General features: G+C 39.2%; 2 protein-coding genes and 1 long non-coding RNA gene across 3 annotated transcripts in view; 2 read left to right on the forward strand and 1 right to left on the reverse strand.

The window, feature by feature from the left end:
* LOC136264318 (antiviral innate immune response receptor RIG-I-like) overlaps positions 1-17215 on the reverse strand; it is a 174612-nt gene that overhangs the window by 118045 nt on the left and 39352 nt on the right. The window lies entirely within an intron of this gene.
* LOC136264600 (uncharacterized) lies at positions 705-1914 on the forward strand. Its single transcript, XR_010705236.1, has 3 exons — positions 705-1104; positions 1205-1380; positions 1428-1914. It is a non-coding gene; the product is annotated as an uncharacterized lncRNA (long non-coding RNA).
* Positions 2182-17215, forward strand: part of LOC136264538 (putative phosphatidylglycerol/phosphatidylinositol transfer protein DDB_G0282107) — a 42137-nt gene continuing 27103 nt past the window's right edge. The window contains exon 1 of the mRNA XM_066059304.1: positions 2182-2323. Coding sequence (XP_065915376.1) covers positions 2212-2323 — 112 coding nt within the window. The 5' untranslated portion in view covers positions 2182-2211. The remainder of the gene's footprint in view (positions 2324-17215) is intronic.

Consider the following 17215-nt stretch of genomic DNA (forward strand, 5'->3'; position numbering starts at 1 on the left):
CGCAATGTAACTCCGTACAACAATTAGTTTGGCATTTACTTCGGGCGGATTCTTAATCAGCAAGTGCTGATACGTAGAATGATACCAAGTGAATTTGGTTGAAGATAACACGTTGCTTTTTTGGGGTTTTCCCACCCGAGTAATTAAATTTTCCATAGGAAATTGTATGGGGGCGCATATTATGTTGTAATCAACAGTACATAACTGTTACTATGGTAACGATAGAGGGTTACTTCGGGCGGAATCGTGTAGAGTACTTCAAGGGCTTTATTTTGTTGTATGATGTCCTGTGGAGATTAGGCCACTCCAAATAAATTCTCTGTTTCCCGTCCTGGATTCAAGCATATTTGCATGTGGGCGGGCGGTCCATTTCCATTATTTCATTATAAGATTGGCAGCTTTTCAAACCATTATTTTCCTGGCACAACCATAAAAAGCTGCATAAAGGCATGCCTAAGCTTGTTCCTTCCCTTTTAAGCTGCAAAAATAACACAAACGTGAAGTTTGTGCCGACTTGATAGCACTGCTGACCCTGTTTCGAGATTGCTTTTACTGAGCCTGTCAGTATGCAAGAATAACCGGAAAATAATGGAAGAATACGGAATAATGGAATATTTATAGCTGACAGTATCTAGATGCGGGCGGTGGACGGGAAACAGAGAATTTATTTGGAGCAGTGGCGTAGCCAAGGGGAGGCATTTGCCCCCCGTCACTAAGTGATGTATTTTTTAAACTTCCGTCACAAGCTTTGCAGTAACTGACACGCATCCCAAATTACTGTTTGTGCGCTACTACGCGAGTGCACACAACATTCAACTCGTTTGTGAATGGTGATAATAATACGATGATTTCTTGCGCGTTACAAGCAATTAATAAAACGATGCGCTAAAAATAAGGTATGCCCGGATCCCCAGGGGTTCTCCGTATAGACACTAGGCCTTCACCGAACGAAAATATTAGACACAATTCTATATTTAGCCTACACTACTCACGTGTTAGTGCATTTTTCGAATCTAAAGACAGATGACCCCGCTCAAAGTGACTTCGTAAGAGTCGCAACTCAGAAGTGACAAGTGATATGCAATGATGCTACAAACCTACGAGGTGATAAAGTGTTAATTGAACCAACTTTATTTACCCGAGTTAATTACACTGGATCTTCTTACAGCGTAGTGGCATGCCAGTTAAATTTTTTTCACTTCAGTGTCAGCCAGTCAGATGATCCGTCACAAGCTTACAAATTCTGCTAACAGGAAAGGTATAGAGTTGGAATTTCGTGCCAATACCGGTATGGCGTTTGAATTTCGCCGGCTGAAGTGAGTGAGCTCGTCATACTATGCCATGCAGTGTGCTAGGACTGCAGCACAGACTGTGGGTGACGTAAGTAACTGACACATTGTATTTGTACTAAAATATTCACAATATAGTTCTACTGGATTGTGGGCGAATTTGTTGGAGTACAGTTGTGGCACGTGCGATGATGCTCGACGAAAATATTTCCATTGATAAGTGATAACTGGTAGCAATCAGTAATGAAGTAGTTATGTAGCTAGTTAAATAAGCTGTAATAATACAACACCGTATGTTGGCTAGTCCGTCATTGGGTCATTAGCCTTTTGTGTAATTACGAACAATGTCGAGTGTTTGTAGGGGATGGCCCCCACCACCGTCTGGCTAGCTACACCCCTCATTTGGAGTGGCCTTATGGGTGCTAACGGTTGCTTTTTTACATTTTTTGTATTTAGTATATTTATTATTAAAATCCATGTAGCTATTTTGCATAGGGGAAGAAATAATGGCTGCCGACAAGAGTTTTCAATCAACTGGTTTGTCTAAGCTATGAATACCAAAATGACGTGCAGTTGATTTTAAGCTATTTTATTACATAATTCATAAGATGTAATAGTAAAACTTGATGTTACGCAAAATTTTGTTTAGACTGCTTCGGTTTACAATTCCCAATAGAATGTTTTGATATGAGCTCGGATACGAGTTACCTTCAGGTTTCGCGCCAATTCTTTTAGTTTCTTGCGGCATGAGCAATCACTAAAAATACAGAGACTTTCTTGTTTGCGCTTCAGGCTGCGCCAAAGGCTACTTTTTTCCCGATCCCCGTATATTCTCCACAAAACGGCTTCCACGTCGGTTTTCATGCAAAACCACTTATATATATATATGACTTATATATTACTTTTCATTCAGGCCAGGGCAATGAAATACGTCGCTCGGTTAAGTTGGTTCACAGCACTTTTTGTGATGATTTCGAGTAGTCCGCTGATGTCAAGGACTCAACCCCACTCCACGTGCTTTACTGAGTCGTGTGGTAAGCAATTATTGTTTAATATACTTTAAGAGTTTAACCGAAGTCTGACTGATCAAATTACAGCGAGCCGGTATTGCATGCTCGGCTATTGCTGAGGCTATAATACTGCTCACTGCAATAGCTGTAGTACACGATGTATATGTTAGCTAGCTATACTCCGCATGAAGCGGTTATGACTCGTCTGCCAGGGTGTCTACTGACTTATATATTACTTTTCATAATAGCTATATCAGTTTAACTAATTATATTAATCGACTGGGAAGTGGATAATGACATGAAAGGTTAGTGGTGTATCATATAACCATGCAACTTATAAGTGCAATAACACTATGTACTAAGGGGAGGCCCAGAGAAGTCATGCTATTGGCTGTAACTACATAGCCTGTATGACTGTGAATGAGCTTATATGGCTACTCCAGCTAGGTGCGAGTCATTATTATTAGTATATAGTAGTACTTTACGGTGACCAGCACTGAAGGTCTGACAGTAACATGTGCTGCAGCCTTTGGATTACCTAACCTAACAGGATCTGGAGCTTTAAATGATTACTTTACCTACCTAACAATAAGGTGAAACAGAAAAGGGCCAAAGAGGAAAAAATCCCTCCTACTTTTTATTATTATTAGTAATCAAGACACACGGTAGTGTGTCGTGCGGCCCAAGAAGCCGGCGTGCAACCCGTGAGTATATTAACAGGAAGAAAGAAAACGCAATTTTCACATCTATGTAGCTCTGTGATCCCTTATCCGATTGGAACAAAATTTGCTAGAGAGGTGCCGGCCAGCAAGGGAAGTCTACACACCAAATTGTAAGAAAATCGTTCCAGCCATTTCCGAGATACGAGCGAACAAAATTTCGTTTTAATTTCTTCGTTTTTTTCTTCTACTTCTACTTCTTCATTTCGCACACTTCGCAAAATCCGCCATAAAACACGAATTCGTGCTCGGATCGGGCTGCAATTTGGTACACTTAAAGGGCTCATTAAGGCGGATCTCTGTACCAACTTTGGTAGGAATTCAATGAATATTCACGGAGTTATGACCGATTATTTGCGTAAATAAGGTCGAAGGTCTGTCACGCCTACAGGGTAAACTCCTTTGAGGAATCAGTTGAAAAATTGCTATATAGATGGAGCAACTATCGTAGGAGTGCCTTTTTGTGATTTGAAAGGAATCGGGATAAAGACCACGGAGATATGACACAAAACCCTACCTGTGTCAAAATTACGCGATCGATTTTTATAAATAAAAAAAACTATTAGTTTTCGTGTCTATCAGGCAAACCGCTTAGAGCAATGAGCTGAAAATCAGTATGTAGCTGGAATAATCATCATAAAAAGTCCTTGCAGTAGTACAGAAGAATCGGATTACAAACCACTGAGTTATGATTCGAAAGGCAACTACGTGTAGCAAATGCGAGATCGAGATACTCTAATAGAACAGTCACCCTAATAAAGCATTCAGCTGCATTTATAATTTACTCAATCATATTACATTACAAGTTATTCTGTAGGGAATTCAGCTACAAACAAGTCACCCTGTAGTCAGATCAGCCAGAAGAAGGTACCTAAGGCCCCTATTTGGTGATTATTAGTTTCTCATCCACCGCCCGCATCCTTCTTAAGCTACCGCATGGTAAGCCATTATTTACTCTGCGCATGCTCAGAAGAACACGTGATACCAAACTGTTATATTTTTTGTTGATGAACGCTACAATGCGCTATATATCACCAGTAGAACTGTTGTTTTCCTTAGCAAATTGCTGCAGTGCCAGTTGCAATCGTGCTCTATCGACTTCATCAAAGCAGGCTTTCAGTTGACTGTCGAAAAACAGTTGACGATCACGAAAAGTAGTGAAGGAAATGTTTGTAGTAAGAAAAAAAGACAATTTGGACAAGGTCTGTACATCAGTGTGTTAATATTATAAAATAATGGTATAATGGTAATACCCTCCCGCCCGCATCATAATAATTAGAAAGGCTGGATGAGAAACTAATAATCACCGAATAGGGACCTAATAGAGAGTTCAGCTACAAAGAAACCATCATGTAGAGATTTCAGCTCAAACAAATTGCCCTGTAGAGAGATCAACTAGAAGAAGTTACTTTGTAGAAAGTTCAGCTACAAAGAAACCACCATGTAGAGAGTTAAGCTGCAAACAAATCACCCAGTAGAAAGTTCAGCTATGAACAGATCACCCTGTTGAGAGTTCATTTAGAAACAAGCAGAGGCGTAGCTAAGGGGGGGAATTTGCCCCCCCATCACTAAATGATTTTTTTAAAACCTTCGTCAGAAGTTTACCAGTGTTAAACTGACACGCAAATGACTGTAAATTATCTACTACGCGGTATCACCAGGGGTTGCTAGTGAATGCGCACACACAACATTCAACTCGCTCGTGAATCCATCGAACGAAAATATTAGAGACATACTTCTATATTTAGCCTAGATTACTCGCGTGATGGAACATTTTTGAATCTAAAAAGAGTGACCCACTTCTCCGCGGCAGGAGTCACAAGTGACAAAGGAGACCAGATGACGCTACGAACCTACTGCCTACGAGGTGATAAAGTGTTAGCTAAATAAATGTACCAAGTTTATTTTAGGCCACACCAAGTCAAACCTTAGTTTCTGGTCACCCGCCCGCATGGTAAACCTGGAACCCTAGTTTATGAGGACTATTATTAATATTACAGGTGCTTAAGTGCACGTGACCCAGCAAGACACTTATTTTTTACTGCAAAAGATCGATATACTCTAATAGAGCAGTCAGGGATTCCAATAGAGCAGTCACACTACTCTTAACTGTAATATTAGGTATATATGCCACACTAACAAAATGTTTCTAACTATAGCTAGTTTTGTCCTTGATTATATAGCTGTTCAGATTATAACTGTTACTAATGCTTCTGTAACCAAAGTAATTTCAGTAGCATTAACTACTAGTCCATGCAGATGGGCCATAGCTTTAACTTTATAATTCAAATGTAGTCCTCTAATGATTAGTCTAGTAACTTCAAATTCCTTATCACTGAACACTACAGGGGTATGGAAAGCCGGCAACATTTGGTGAGCTTAAACTTAAACTTTTCCATAACTAAAATTAGATTGGTAAGTAGAAACCCTTATAGTTTAAACATTCCCAGATGATCACTAAAAAACACTAGTCTGGAGCACTCAATGACTCAAAACTTTGACAGTTACTTTTTTCAAGGTTACTGAATAGAAGGCTGGAAACACATAGCTAGTGGGCTAAGACTTCACATTTGAATGAAGAATTTCTGATGTGAAAATAGAAGTTAAATTTCATTTTGGATCATGATCATTTGAACAACTTAGCTATAAGTCATAGTAATACTTTCCTGACATAGCTAATGAGACATTTATTTCACTTGGAAAGCATAAGTATAGCTACATGAGTAAAACATTTCCAATAGTATATTCTAAATAAATAAATAAATAAATATACTTAAATGCTATACATCAGTGTATAGCTAGCCATGATCCATCAACAACTTTCCTAGTGTATTTTTTGCCGAAGCACAACTACTTATGTTGTTGGTTAAGTTTGACTAAAAACAAAATCAACATGAATTTGCTAAATTGAGCAAACAATAATACCATACAGTATGTTGTCACAGTAGAGTCTATAGTCCTGAAGTCCTGATCATCCGCCCGCCCGCATCCATTTGTAGGCTTGGGAGTGACCAGAAACTAAGGTATGACTTGGAGTGGCCTTATCGAGTCGATCACACTGGACCTTTGTACGTACGGCAGTGCAGTCTGTTTTTACTTTGTCAGTCAGTCAGTCAGGTGGATCAGCCAAGCTTACAAGTTCTGCTAGCAAGACAGGTGGGATTTCGTGCAATACATGGCATTTCAATTTCGCCGAGTGAAGTGAGTGAATACGTCATCCTGTCAGCAGTGTGCTAGGACTGCAGCACAGGCTGTGGCTAACGTAAAGTAACCTGTATTTACACTAAAGTATTAGCTCTACCGGACTGTGGATGAATTTGTTGGAGTACAGTTGTGGCACGTGCGATGATGCTCGACGAATATAGCTACCTCGATTGGAAGCAGTCAGTACTGAAATAGTTACGTAGCTAGTTCTTTAAGCTGTAATAATACAACACCGTATGTTGGCTAGCCCACCATTGGGTCATTAGCCTTTTTTGCAATCATGAATGATTTTGAGTGTTTCGTGGGGGTATGCCTGCCCCTCCATCACCTTCTGGCTAGCTACGCCCCTGGAAACAAGTCATCCTGTAGAGAGATCACCTAGAAGTATCACCTTGTAGAAAGTTCAGCTACAAACAAATCACCTGTAGAGAGTTCAGCTAGAAACAAGTCACCCTGTAGAGAGATCAGCTAGAAGAAGTCACCTTGTAGAGAGTTCAGCTGCAAACAAACCCCCTGTAGAGAGTTCAGCTAGAAACAAGTCACCCTGTAGAGAGATCAGCTAGAAACAAGTCACCCTGTAGAAAGTTCAGCTAGAAGAAGTCACATCGTAGAGAGTTCAGCTACAAAGAAACCACCATGTAGAGAGTTCAGCTGCAAACAAATCACCCTGTAGAGAACTCAGCTACAAACAAATCGCCCTGTAGAAAGATCAACTAGAAGAAGTTACCTTGTAGGGAGTTCAGCTACGAACAGATCACCCTGTAGAGAGTTCAGCTATAAAGAAACCACCATGTAGAGAGTTCAGCTGCAAAAAATTAATTACTCTGTAGAGAGTTCAACTAGAAGAAGTCACCTTGTAGAGAGTTCAGTTGCAAATAAATCACCCTGTAGCGAATTCAGCTACAAACAAATCACCCTGTAGAAAGATCAGCTAGAAAAAGTTACCTTGTAGAGAGTTCAGCTACAAAGAAACCACTATGTAGAGAGTTCAGCTGCAAACAAATCACCTGTAGAGAGTTCAGCTAGAAACAAGTTACCCTGTAGAGAGATCAGCTAGAAACAAGTCACCCTGTAGAGAGTTCAGCTAGAAGAAGTCACATTGTAGAGAGTTCAGCTACAAAGAAACTACCATGTAGAGAGTTCAGCTGCAAACAAACACCCTGTGGAGAACTCAGCTACAAACAAATCGCCCTGTAGATATATCAGCTAGAAGAAGTTACCTTGTAGGGAGTTCAGCTACAAACAAATCACCCTGTAGAGAGTTCAGCTACAAAGAAATCATCATGTAGAGAGTTCAGCTGCAAACAAATCATCCTGTAGAGAGTTTAGCTATGAAAAGATCACCCTGTAGAGAGTTTAGCTAGAAGAAGTCACATTGTAGAGAGTTCAGTTACAATGAAACTCCCATGTAGAGAGTTCAGCTGCAAACAAATCACCCTGTAGAGAACTCAGCTACAAACAAATATGCCCTGTAAAAAGATCAGCTAGAAGAAGTTACCTTGTAGAGAGTTCAGCTACAACGAAACCACCATGTAGAGAGTTCAGCTACAAACAAGTCACCTGTAGAGAGTTCAGCTAGAAACTAGTCACCCTGTAGAGAGATCAGCTAGAAACAAGTCACCTTGTAGAGAGTTCAGCTAGAAGAAGTCACATTGTAGAGAGTTCAGCTACAAAGAAACTACCGTATAGAGAGTTCAGCTGCAAACAAATCACCCTGTAGAAAGTTCAGCTATGAACAGATCACCCTGTAGAGAGATCAGCTAGAAACAAGTCACCCTGTAGAGAGTTCAGCTAGAAGAAATTACCTTTTAGAGAGTTCGGCTACAAAGAAACCACCATGTAGAGAGTTCAGCTGCAAACAAATCACCCAGTAGAAAGTTCAGCTATGAACAGATCACCCTGTTGAGAGTTCAGTTAGAAACAAGTCATCCTGTAGAGAGATCACCTAGAAGTATCACCTTGTAGAGAGTTCAGCTACAAACAAATCACTTGTAGAGAGTTCAGCTACAAACAAGTCACCCTGTAGAGAGATCAGCTAGAAGAAGTCACCTTGTAGAGAGTTCAGCTATAAAGAAACCACCATGTAGAGAATTCAGCTACAAACAAATCACCCTGTAGAAAGATCAGCTAGAAGAAGTTACCTTGTAGGGATTTCAGCTACAAACAAATCACCCTGTAGAGAGTTCAGCTACAAAGAAATCATCATGTAGAGAGTTCAGCTGCAAACAAATCATCTTGTAGAGAGTTCAGCTATGAAAAGATCACACTGTAGAGAGTTCAGCTAGAAGAAGTCACCTTTTAGAGAGTTCAGCTACAAAGCAACCACCATGTAGAGAGTTCAACTGCAAACACATCACCCTGTAGAGAATTCAGCTACAACAAATCACCCTGTAGAGAGACCAGCTAGAAACAAGTCACCCTGTAGACAGATCAGCTAGAAGAAGTTACCTTGTAGAGAGTTCAGCTGCAAACAAATCACCCTGTAGAGAATTCAACTACAAACAGATAACCCTGCAGAGAGTTCAGCTAGAGTTAAATCACCCTGTAGAGAGAATCCTGTAAAGAGTTCATCTACGTACAAGCAGATCAACCTGTAGAGAGTTCAGCTACATTTTAAGTCACCCATTAGAGAGATCAGCTGCAAATTATCCTGTGGGGATTAATTGACATGTAATAAATATATGCTCTCTTTTTATATTATGAACTCTTGATATATGCATTATATATATAATTTGTACATTTACTGATAAAATCAGAATGAGTTAAAGAATTTATAAAATCTGCTTCATCTTTTTCTTTTTCCTGTGGTAAAGAAAAATATATAGGTTAAAAAGCCCCAAAGCTGGCCATAGGCCGGCTTTGGGGTATACAAATACAAAAAGAAGTGAAATCTAATCAAAAACAGCCAAGCTGTAAAAAAAGGAGTGCGGCCCTTGAAAAGGCTATGGTGAAAAAAGATGTGAAATCCAAGGTGGCAGCCAAGAAATGGCTGTGATGATAGGTTAATGGTAAAAATTTTAATATCGACAATCCAGGTGAATTTTGTGCCAATTGACCAAGCGGCACCAAATTCACCTGAATTGTCGTTATTAAAATTTTTACCATTAACCTACCATCACAGCCATTTCTTGGCCGCCACCTTGGATTTCACATCTTTTTTCACCATAGCCTTTTCAAGGGCCGCACTCCTTTTTTTACAGCTTGGCTGTTTTTGATTAGATACTTTACAACGTAAGTGCTGAAGGTCTGTAGGACACCTGGTCCTACAGCCTGCTCAAAGATTTTAGCTACATAAGGTGTGTTTGAAAAGTCACAGAAAGCCGGCAGAAGAAATCCATGACTGGACCTAGGCAGCCTCGAACCTGCAGCCATCCGATTTACGCTCGAACGCTTACAGGAGTCTACCAGGTCATCAGGATGTTTTCTCCTTGTTATTTTCATATAATTATATCCATAGGAATTCTAGAGAGTAACTCATTATCTCTAAGTACCCCAAGTAGAACCAAATGGACGCTACTTTATTTATTTATTAATGCTTTACAGCACAAGTGCTGAAGGTCTGTAGGACACCTGGTCCTACAGCCTGCTCGAAGACTTTACCTACCCTAGGATTCGAACTGCAGGCCACCCAATGTTCTATAGTCAAGCGCCACATTCAGTCTCCTCCAGGAGGGATGGATTTTCTTCCTCGCAATAGGTAACAGCCTGAGTTGTTGAAATTTTGTTAAAAATCAGGCAATTAGTGTTCATGGACACTTTTAGCGAACAACTAAACAATATTCACTTGAAAATGTGGCCACCGTGATGGAGCCATAAGCTCATTCACATGCCATCTCCAGCCAACAGTTCCCAAAGAATTTAGCTAGCTAATATATATGTAGTTATTGCTATATGTGGCCCTTCCCTTGAGTAATTAGTGCATAATGTTGCAGCACTATACACTGCTGGATATATCACACATCAGTTAGTTGTATGGGCATGTCGCTATAGCTATGTCAGTGCAAGAAGTCTGTACAACAAATACATTGCTAAATGGAGTTCTTCAATTCCCCTTCAAGAATGCATGGTGTAATACCATACAACAAAAATTTTTAAAAGCTGGAGAACTTGGACAAATCCTGCTTTCATTAAATGTATGAACATGTGCTTCACCCAACAGTCAATACTAGACCACATGCATGTACATAACTAGTTTGAATGTGCGGTATGTGCCTGTCTAGCTACTAGGATGATAAAAATTTATATGAGATTCATCAACACAAAATTTCCTATTAGAAACCACATCAACTCTGCCTCAGTTTACTTGTCCATGACAGTTTCCTGCTTGTGATCACTTTGACTACTCTGCCTCATTCTGAGTGATTACTATTACATGATTCCTTTATGTTCTTTATCCATTAAACCTAGCAGTCTATGTCTTACCAATACTAACCATAGCTAACTATAACACTCAAAAACAGCCAGAATGTAAATAAGGTGGCTGAAAAATTGCAAATCAAAGGTGGCAGCCAAGAAATGGCTGCATGAGTGGTTTTTACCTTTTTACATGGCTACAAAGGGGTACAGGTTTGACATTTCTTCTTATCTACAGGCAAAGTGATGATTATTGAGGACAAAAGTAAAATTGTACTGTATTGAATTTTATGTGGCTAGTTTTGTATTCTATCTATATGTATATCTAATCCAAAACAGCCAAGTTGTAAAAAAAGAGTGCAGCCCTCAAAAAGGCTATGGTTAAAAAAGATGTGAAATCCAAGGTGGCGGCCAAGAAATGGCTGTGATGGTAGGTTAATGGTAAAAAGTTTAATAACGACAATTCAGATGAATTTCACCTCAATTGTCGTTATTAAAATTTTTACCATTAACCTACCATCACAGCCATTCTTGGCCGCCACCTTGGATGTCACATCTTTTTTCACAATAACTTTTTTGAGGGCTGCACTCTTTTTTTACAGCTTGGCTGTTTTGGATTAGATTTCACTTCTTTTTGTATTTGTATACCCCAAAGCTGGCCTAAGGCCGGCTTTGGGGATTTTTAAACCTATATTTTTTTCTTTACCACAGGAAGAAGAAAAGATGAAGCAGATGTACTTTAAATAATTCTGATTTTATCAGTAAAATTAATGTACAAATTATACAATACATATAATATTTATTGCAGAACTCTCCATGGTGGTTTCTTTGTAACTGAACACTCTACAAGGTGACATCTTCTAGCTGCTCTCTCTACAGGGTGAATTGTTTTTAGTTGAACGATCTACAAGGTAACTTCTTTGTTGATCTCTCTACAGGGTGATTTGTTTGTAGTTGAACTATCTACAAGGTAACTTCTTCTAGCTGATCTTTCTACAGGGTGATTTGTTTGTAGCTGAATTCTGTACAGGTGATTTGTTTGCAGCTGAGCTCTTTACAGAATGGTTTCATTGTAGCTGAACTCTCTACAAGGCAACTTCTTCTAACTGATCTTTCTACAGGGCAATTTGTTTGTGGCTGAAGTTTCTACAGGGTGATTACTTTGCAGCTGAACTCTCTACATGGTGGTTTCTTTGTAGCTGAACTCTCTACAAGGTAACTTCTTCTAGCTGATCTCTCTACAGGGTGATTTGTTTGCAGCTGAATTCTCTACATGGTGGATTCTTTGTAACTGAACTCTCTACAAAGTAACATCTTCTAGCTGATCTTTCTACAGGGTGATTTGTCTGTAGCTGAATTCTGTATAGGTAATTTGTTTGCAGCTGAGATCTTTACAGAATGGCTTCTTTGTAGCTGAACTCTCTACAAGGTAACTTCTTCTAGCTGATCTCTCTACAGGGTGATTTGTTTGTAGCTGAACTCTCTACATGATGGTTTCTTTGTAGCTGAACTCTCTACAAGGTAACTTCTTCTTGCTGATCTCTCTACAGGGTGATTTGTTTGTAGTTGAACTATCTACAAGATAACTTCTTCTAGCTGATCTCTTTACAGGGTGATTTGTTTGTAGCTGAATTCGGTATATAGGTGATTTGTTTGCAGCTGAACTATCTACAAGGTAACATCTTCTAGCTGCTCTCTCTACAGGGTGAATTGTTTGTAGCTGAACTCTCTATAGGGTTGTCTGTTTGTAATTGAACTCTTTACAGGATGGTTTCCTTGTAGCTGCTCTCTCTATGGGGTGACTTGTTTCTAGCTGATCTCTCTACAGGGTGAACTTGTTTCTGGCTGAACTATCTACAGATGATTTGTTTGCAGCTGAACTCTCTACAAGGTGATTTCTTCTAGCTGATCTCTCTACAGGGTGATCTGTTCGTAGCTGAACTTTGTACAGGGTGATTTGTTTGCAGCTGAACTATTTATATGATGGTTTCTTTGTAGCTGAGCTCTGTACAAGGTAACTTCTTCTAGCTAATCTCTCTATAGGGTGACTTGTTTGTAGCTGAAATATCTGAGGGGTGATTTGTTTGAAGTTGAACTCTCTACAAGGTGATCCTTCCAGCTCATCTCTCTACAGGATGACTTTTTCTAGCTGAACTCTATACAGGGTGATCTGTTCATAGCTGCACTCTCTACAGGGTGATATGTTTGCAGCTGAACTCTCTACATGGTGGTTCCTTTGTGACTAAACTCTCTATAAGGTGATGTCTTGTAGCTGATCTCTCTAATGGATGACTAATTGTTTCTAGTTGATCTCTCTATAGAGTTATAACTTTCTCTATAGAGTTATAACATGTCTGTATAGCTGAACTCTTTACAGAGTGGTGTGTTTGATTGGTAGCTGAACTCTCCAGTTACACGGTGACTTGTTTGTACTATAGAGTGACTTGTTTGTAGCTGAAGTCTCTACAGAGTGACTTACTTGTAGCTGAACATCAGTAGTTGCATAAAGTAACTTGTTTGTGGCTAATCTAGATGAACTCTCTACTGGGTAGCTATTTTGTAGCTGAACCCTTTACGCAGTGACTTGTTTGTAGCTGAATTCTCTACAGAGTGACTTGTTGTCTCTACAAGGTGACTTGTTTATAGTTGAATTCTCTTCAGTGTGACTTATAATGTTCTGAATCTCTACAGCAATATATTTGTAGCTGAGCTCTCTACAGGGTGACTTGCTTGTAGCTGAATTGTCAACTGTTTGTAGCTGAACTTCTTACAGAATAACTTGCAATGGAGTAAGTTATATACGTACGTAGCTGAATGCTCTATTAGGGTGACTGTTCTATTAGAGTATCTCGATCTCGCATATGCTATATACACGTAGTTGACTTTGGAATCATAACTCAGTGGTTTGTAATCCGAATCTTCTGTACTACTGCAAGGAATTTCTATGATGATTATTCCAGCTACACACCGATTTTCAGCTCATTGCTCTAAGCGGTTTGCCTGGTAGGCGTGAAAACTGATAGTTTTTTTATTCATAAAAATCGATCGCGTAATTGTGACACAGGGTGGGTTTTGTGTCATATCTCGATGGCCTTTAACTGGATTCCTTTCAAACCACAAAAAGGCATTCCTGCGATGGTTACTCCATCTACATAGCAATTTTCAGCTTATTCCTTCCTGTGGATTACCCTGTGGGCGTAACAGACCTTCGACCTTATTTTACGCAAATAATTGGTCATAACTCCGTGAATGTGCATCGGATTCCTACCAAACGTGGTACTAGGATTCGCCTTAATGAGCCCTTTAAGTGTACCAAATTTCAGCCAGATTGGAGCACGAATTCGCGTTTTATGGCGGATTTTGCAAAGTGTGCGAAAAGAAGTAGAAGAAAAAGAAAAAAACGAAGAAAAAAAACCCAAACTTTGGCTGCTCGTATCTCGGAAATGGCTTTAGCGATTTTCTTTAAATTTGGAATGTGGACTCCCCTACCTAGCCGGCACGTCTGTAGCAACCTTGGTTTCAATCGGATAAGGAATCACGGAGGTACAAAGGTGTGAAAATCGCGTTTACTTTCTTCCTGTAAATATACTCACGGTGTGGCGCGCCGGCTTCTTGGGCCGCACGACACACTACCGTGTGTCTTGATATAAAGCTAAAAAGCCGCCTGTCTGTCTGCATTCCATTTGAGTTCACACATTCTTCTCGCCAGTTGCTGCACGTGTCGAAGCGGTTTTGGCACCAAACAAAGCGCTCATCATCTAGGAATAACCATGGATGTCTAGTCATGTGGCTTGGATGATTTCTTCAAAAATTTGTGTCTTATCAGAACATTCTGCCTTTCATCCCCATACCATACAGCTTTGGTTTCAGAGCAATCCAACACACTTATTGCACCCCCTTAGTGCAATAGCAGTTAATGATATGGTATAAATTATTATCTAGCATGTCTACTAAAAGTCTACAAGTGTAAAGTGGTAAGTAGTTTATTTATGCAATATGACAATTGATACAATAAATCCAAGTTGCCTATTACACTACACACTTGATATTATATCAAAATATCAACTTCCAGGACAACCCACTCAAGATAAAGGCCAAACTTTTAGATTATCTGTGGAATCATTTCACTGCCAATTTCACCTCCAACAACACCTGCTCTTTTTCATTTCTATGTCCATGCTCAAAGTGTTCAAAGATCCCTCACCAACCTAACTTCAACTCCCTTTAACTGTTAATTTCCCCCCCTTTTAAGTAATCTTAGACTAGTGAGTAAACTTTGTAGCTAATCACTCTACAATTTAGCTTCAGGCCACTGACACAGGATGTCAGTGGACCATCAGTGTGCTGCCATATGCCCCAATTCTCTATCATACCAACATCTGCAACTTGTATGTATGTAGGTATATGTACACTGTAAAGTTAATTATTATTATTATTATTATTATTAAAAAACAAAACTAGTTTAGCTACTTCACAATACAGGTAATTTGTGAAAAGTCCACAAAATGAGAGGTGTGCCTGTAACATAATTCGCTTACCTCTTGACATACTGGTGGCTTGTTTATTACAAACAACAGCCTCTTGTGCTCACACACACATTCCTGTTATTGTGTACAAGGCTAGGTTTACCAATTTGTCAAGGTAAAAGCTGACAAATTGCTACTAATTGACAAATAAAGTCACTAGAAATAATCTTGTGCTCGTAACTACACACAGTATCTATGGTGACTAACTAGCGCAAGCGAAATACAGATGTTTTTTCAAGCTCATTACGTTACAATGGGAATTTGTACAGAGACATCACGTGAGTTACTTCTGTTTCCAATCCCTTTGGTATACTGTATCTATGATTCAACCTATGCATGTCTTTTATGTATAAGCAACCACACTATAATATCATATATGATGTGTAGCATACTAGTTAGGGAAAGCTGAGTGCTTTTCAGGTATGAGGTAGTGGGTTCAATTCTTCTATTGAGCTATTTTTCTGTTTCATTTTAGTAACCTTTTGATGACAACTTTTTTTTCTATTTATATTCGGTCAATCATAAAGTTCTCTAACATTCTGAACCTTTTTTAATTTGGTGTTACTTTTTACTGTAACTTTTTCATGTCTAACTGTTAGTGCTAGCTGTATAATTTCCACCTATTTCAAAACACCAATATGGCTTGCAAGTAAAGGGCAAGTACCAGTATCATAGTGAGACATTCTGTTGCAACTTATCAACTTTAATGATTAAATGTGACAAAACAACTGTATGGTACCCATGAGATCCACTAAAGCAGTGGCCTATACAGTCATGGATGCTAAAAAATATTACACTGCTGCATCACTGAATTTCATGTTGAATGCATCAGATGTCACTGGGTGATTGAATCAAGCTATCTTCAGCATGATATCATCAAAAACAGTAAGGCTGAATCTACTGTATCTTTTTTTTTTCAGTGTAATCTGCTTTTTCAATGCTACCCTTTTCTCTCACTACATGCATGCAAGGCCATAATTAAATGCTTCGGCCAAAACACCAACAGTAACATCATTTGTTTCTATAATTAAGTGCCTTTGTAAGTAGCATCAGTCAGCTGTAAGGTAGGAAAGGGAGCAAGGGTGTGGTATTGTTTTAGTATGTTAGCATTGCAATGCTGATACATAATTTTTTCTTACAGAAATAGTGTTACTAAAGGATGATTAAATTTTGTACGTATAAGGAATGCACAGGTGTCAGTCACAATTTATCACCTTACTTGAATGCGTAACATACTTAATTGAGAAACTCCTGCAATGTACAGCAGGTACCAGTGCTGTAGAGCAGGTTCTGATGCTAAATTATATTACTATGCTACGTTATATTTCTTTGCATTGTCAGTAAGCTAATACATGTATGGCCAGTATACTGCACTGTTTCAATGCCAGATACCAGTGCTATGGTCATTGCTTTTTGCTACCAGTAAGTTATGTATAGCCTATTACTATAGGAAAGCACCATGTGTTTGCATCTGTGTGTAGGTATACACATTACTACAGTTGCTTTAGCTTAGCTTAGTGACAAGTAATACTGCTGGAGTACCTGCATGCTCACATCATTTCAGTATATTACTTGCAGGCTCACGTACCTTAAAAGTGATGCACATTGTGGGTCATGGCTGTGCTGATGTTTAATGTTTATTTGAGTGTATAGAAATGGTCCTTCACGTAGGGTAGTTACCAGTGCTAGTACTCTATATAGAATGTTTTCGTAAACTTCTAATGCAACACTTATAGAATGTTCTAGAACAATCCAAAATTTTCATAATCTATAGTAAGTACTAGACAGATGCTAAAAGCATGCTGGGGCGAGCCTGAGTTGTCTAAAAACTGATGCGGCATCTTGAAGGAATTGTGGGTATAGCTGGAGTTCAACTGTATTTGCATGAATAGTGTTTAATCGTGTGTGTTTGTAGCTATAATACATACTGGAATGCTCAGGCTACTCCAGAGGCAGAGGAAGGTTCAAGTTGGGAGGCTCAATGGCTTGCCACTATATAGCTACATAACTGTGTGTGAAGCATAGTCAGCATGCTTTTGGTAGGGCTCGGCATGATAATGTTGAGTCATAGGTGCTGTAAGATTAATCTGGTGGCACCTTGATACATTCATGAC

Source organism: Dysidea avara, chromosome 8, assembly GCF_963678975.1.
Source record: "Dysidea avara chromosome 8, odDysAvar1.4, whole genome shotgun sequence".
In the NCBI taxonomy this organism is placed as follows: Eukaryota; Metazoa; Porifera; class Demospongiae; order Dictyoceratida; family Dysideidae; genus Dysidea; species Dysidea avara.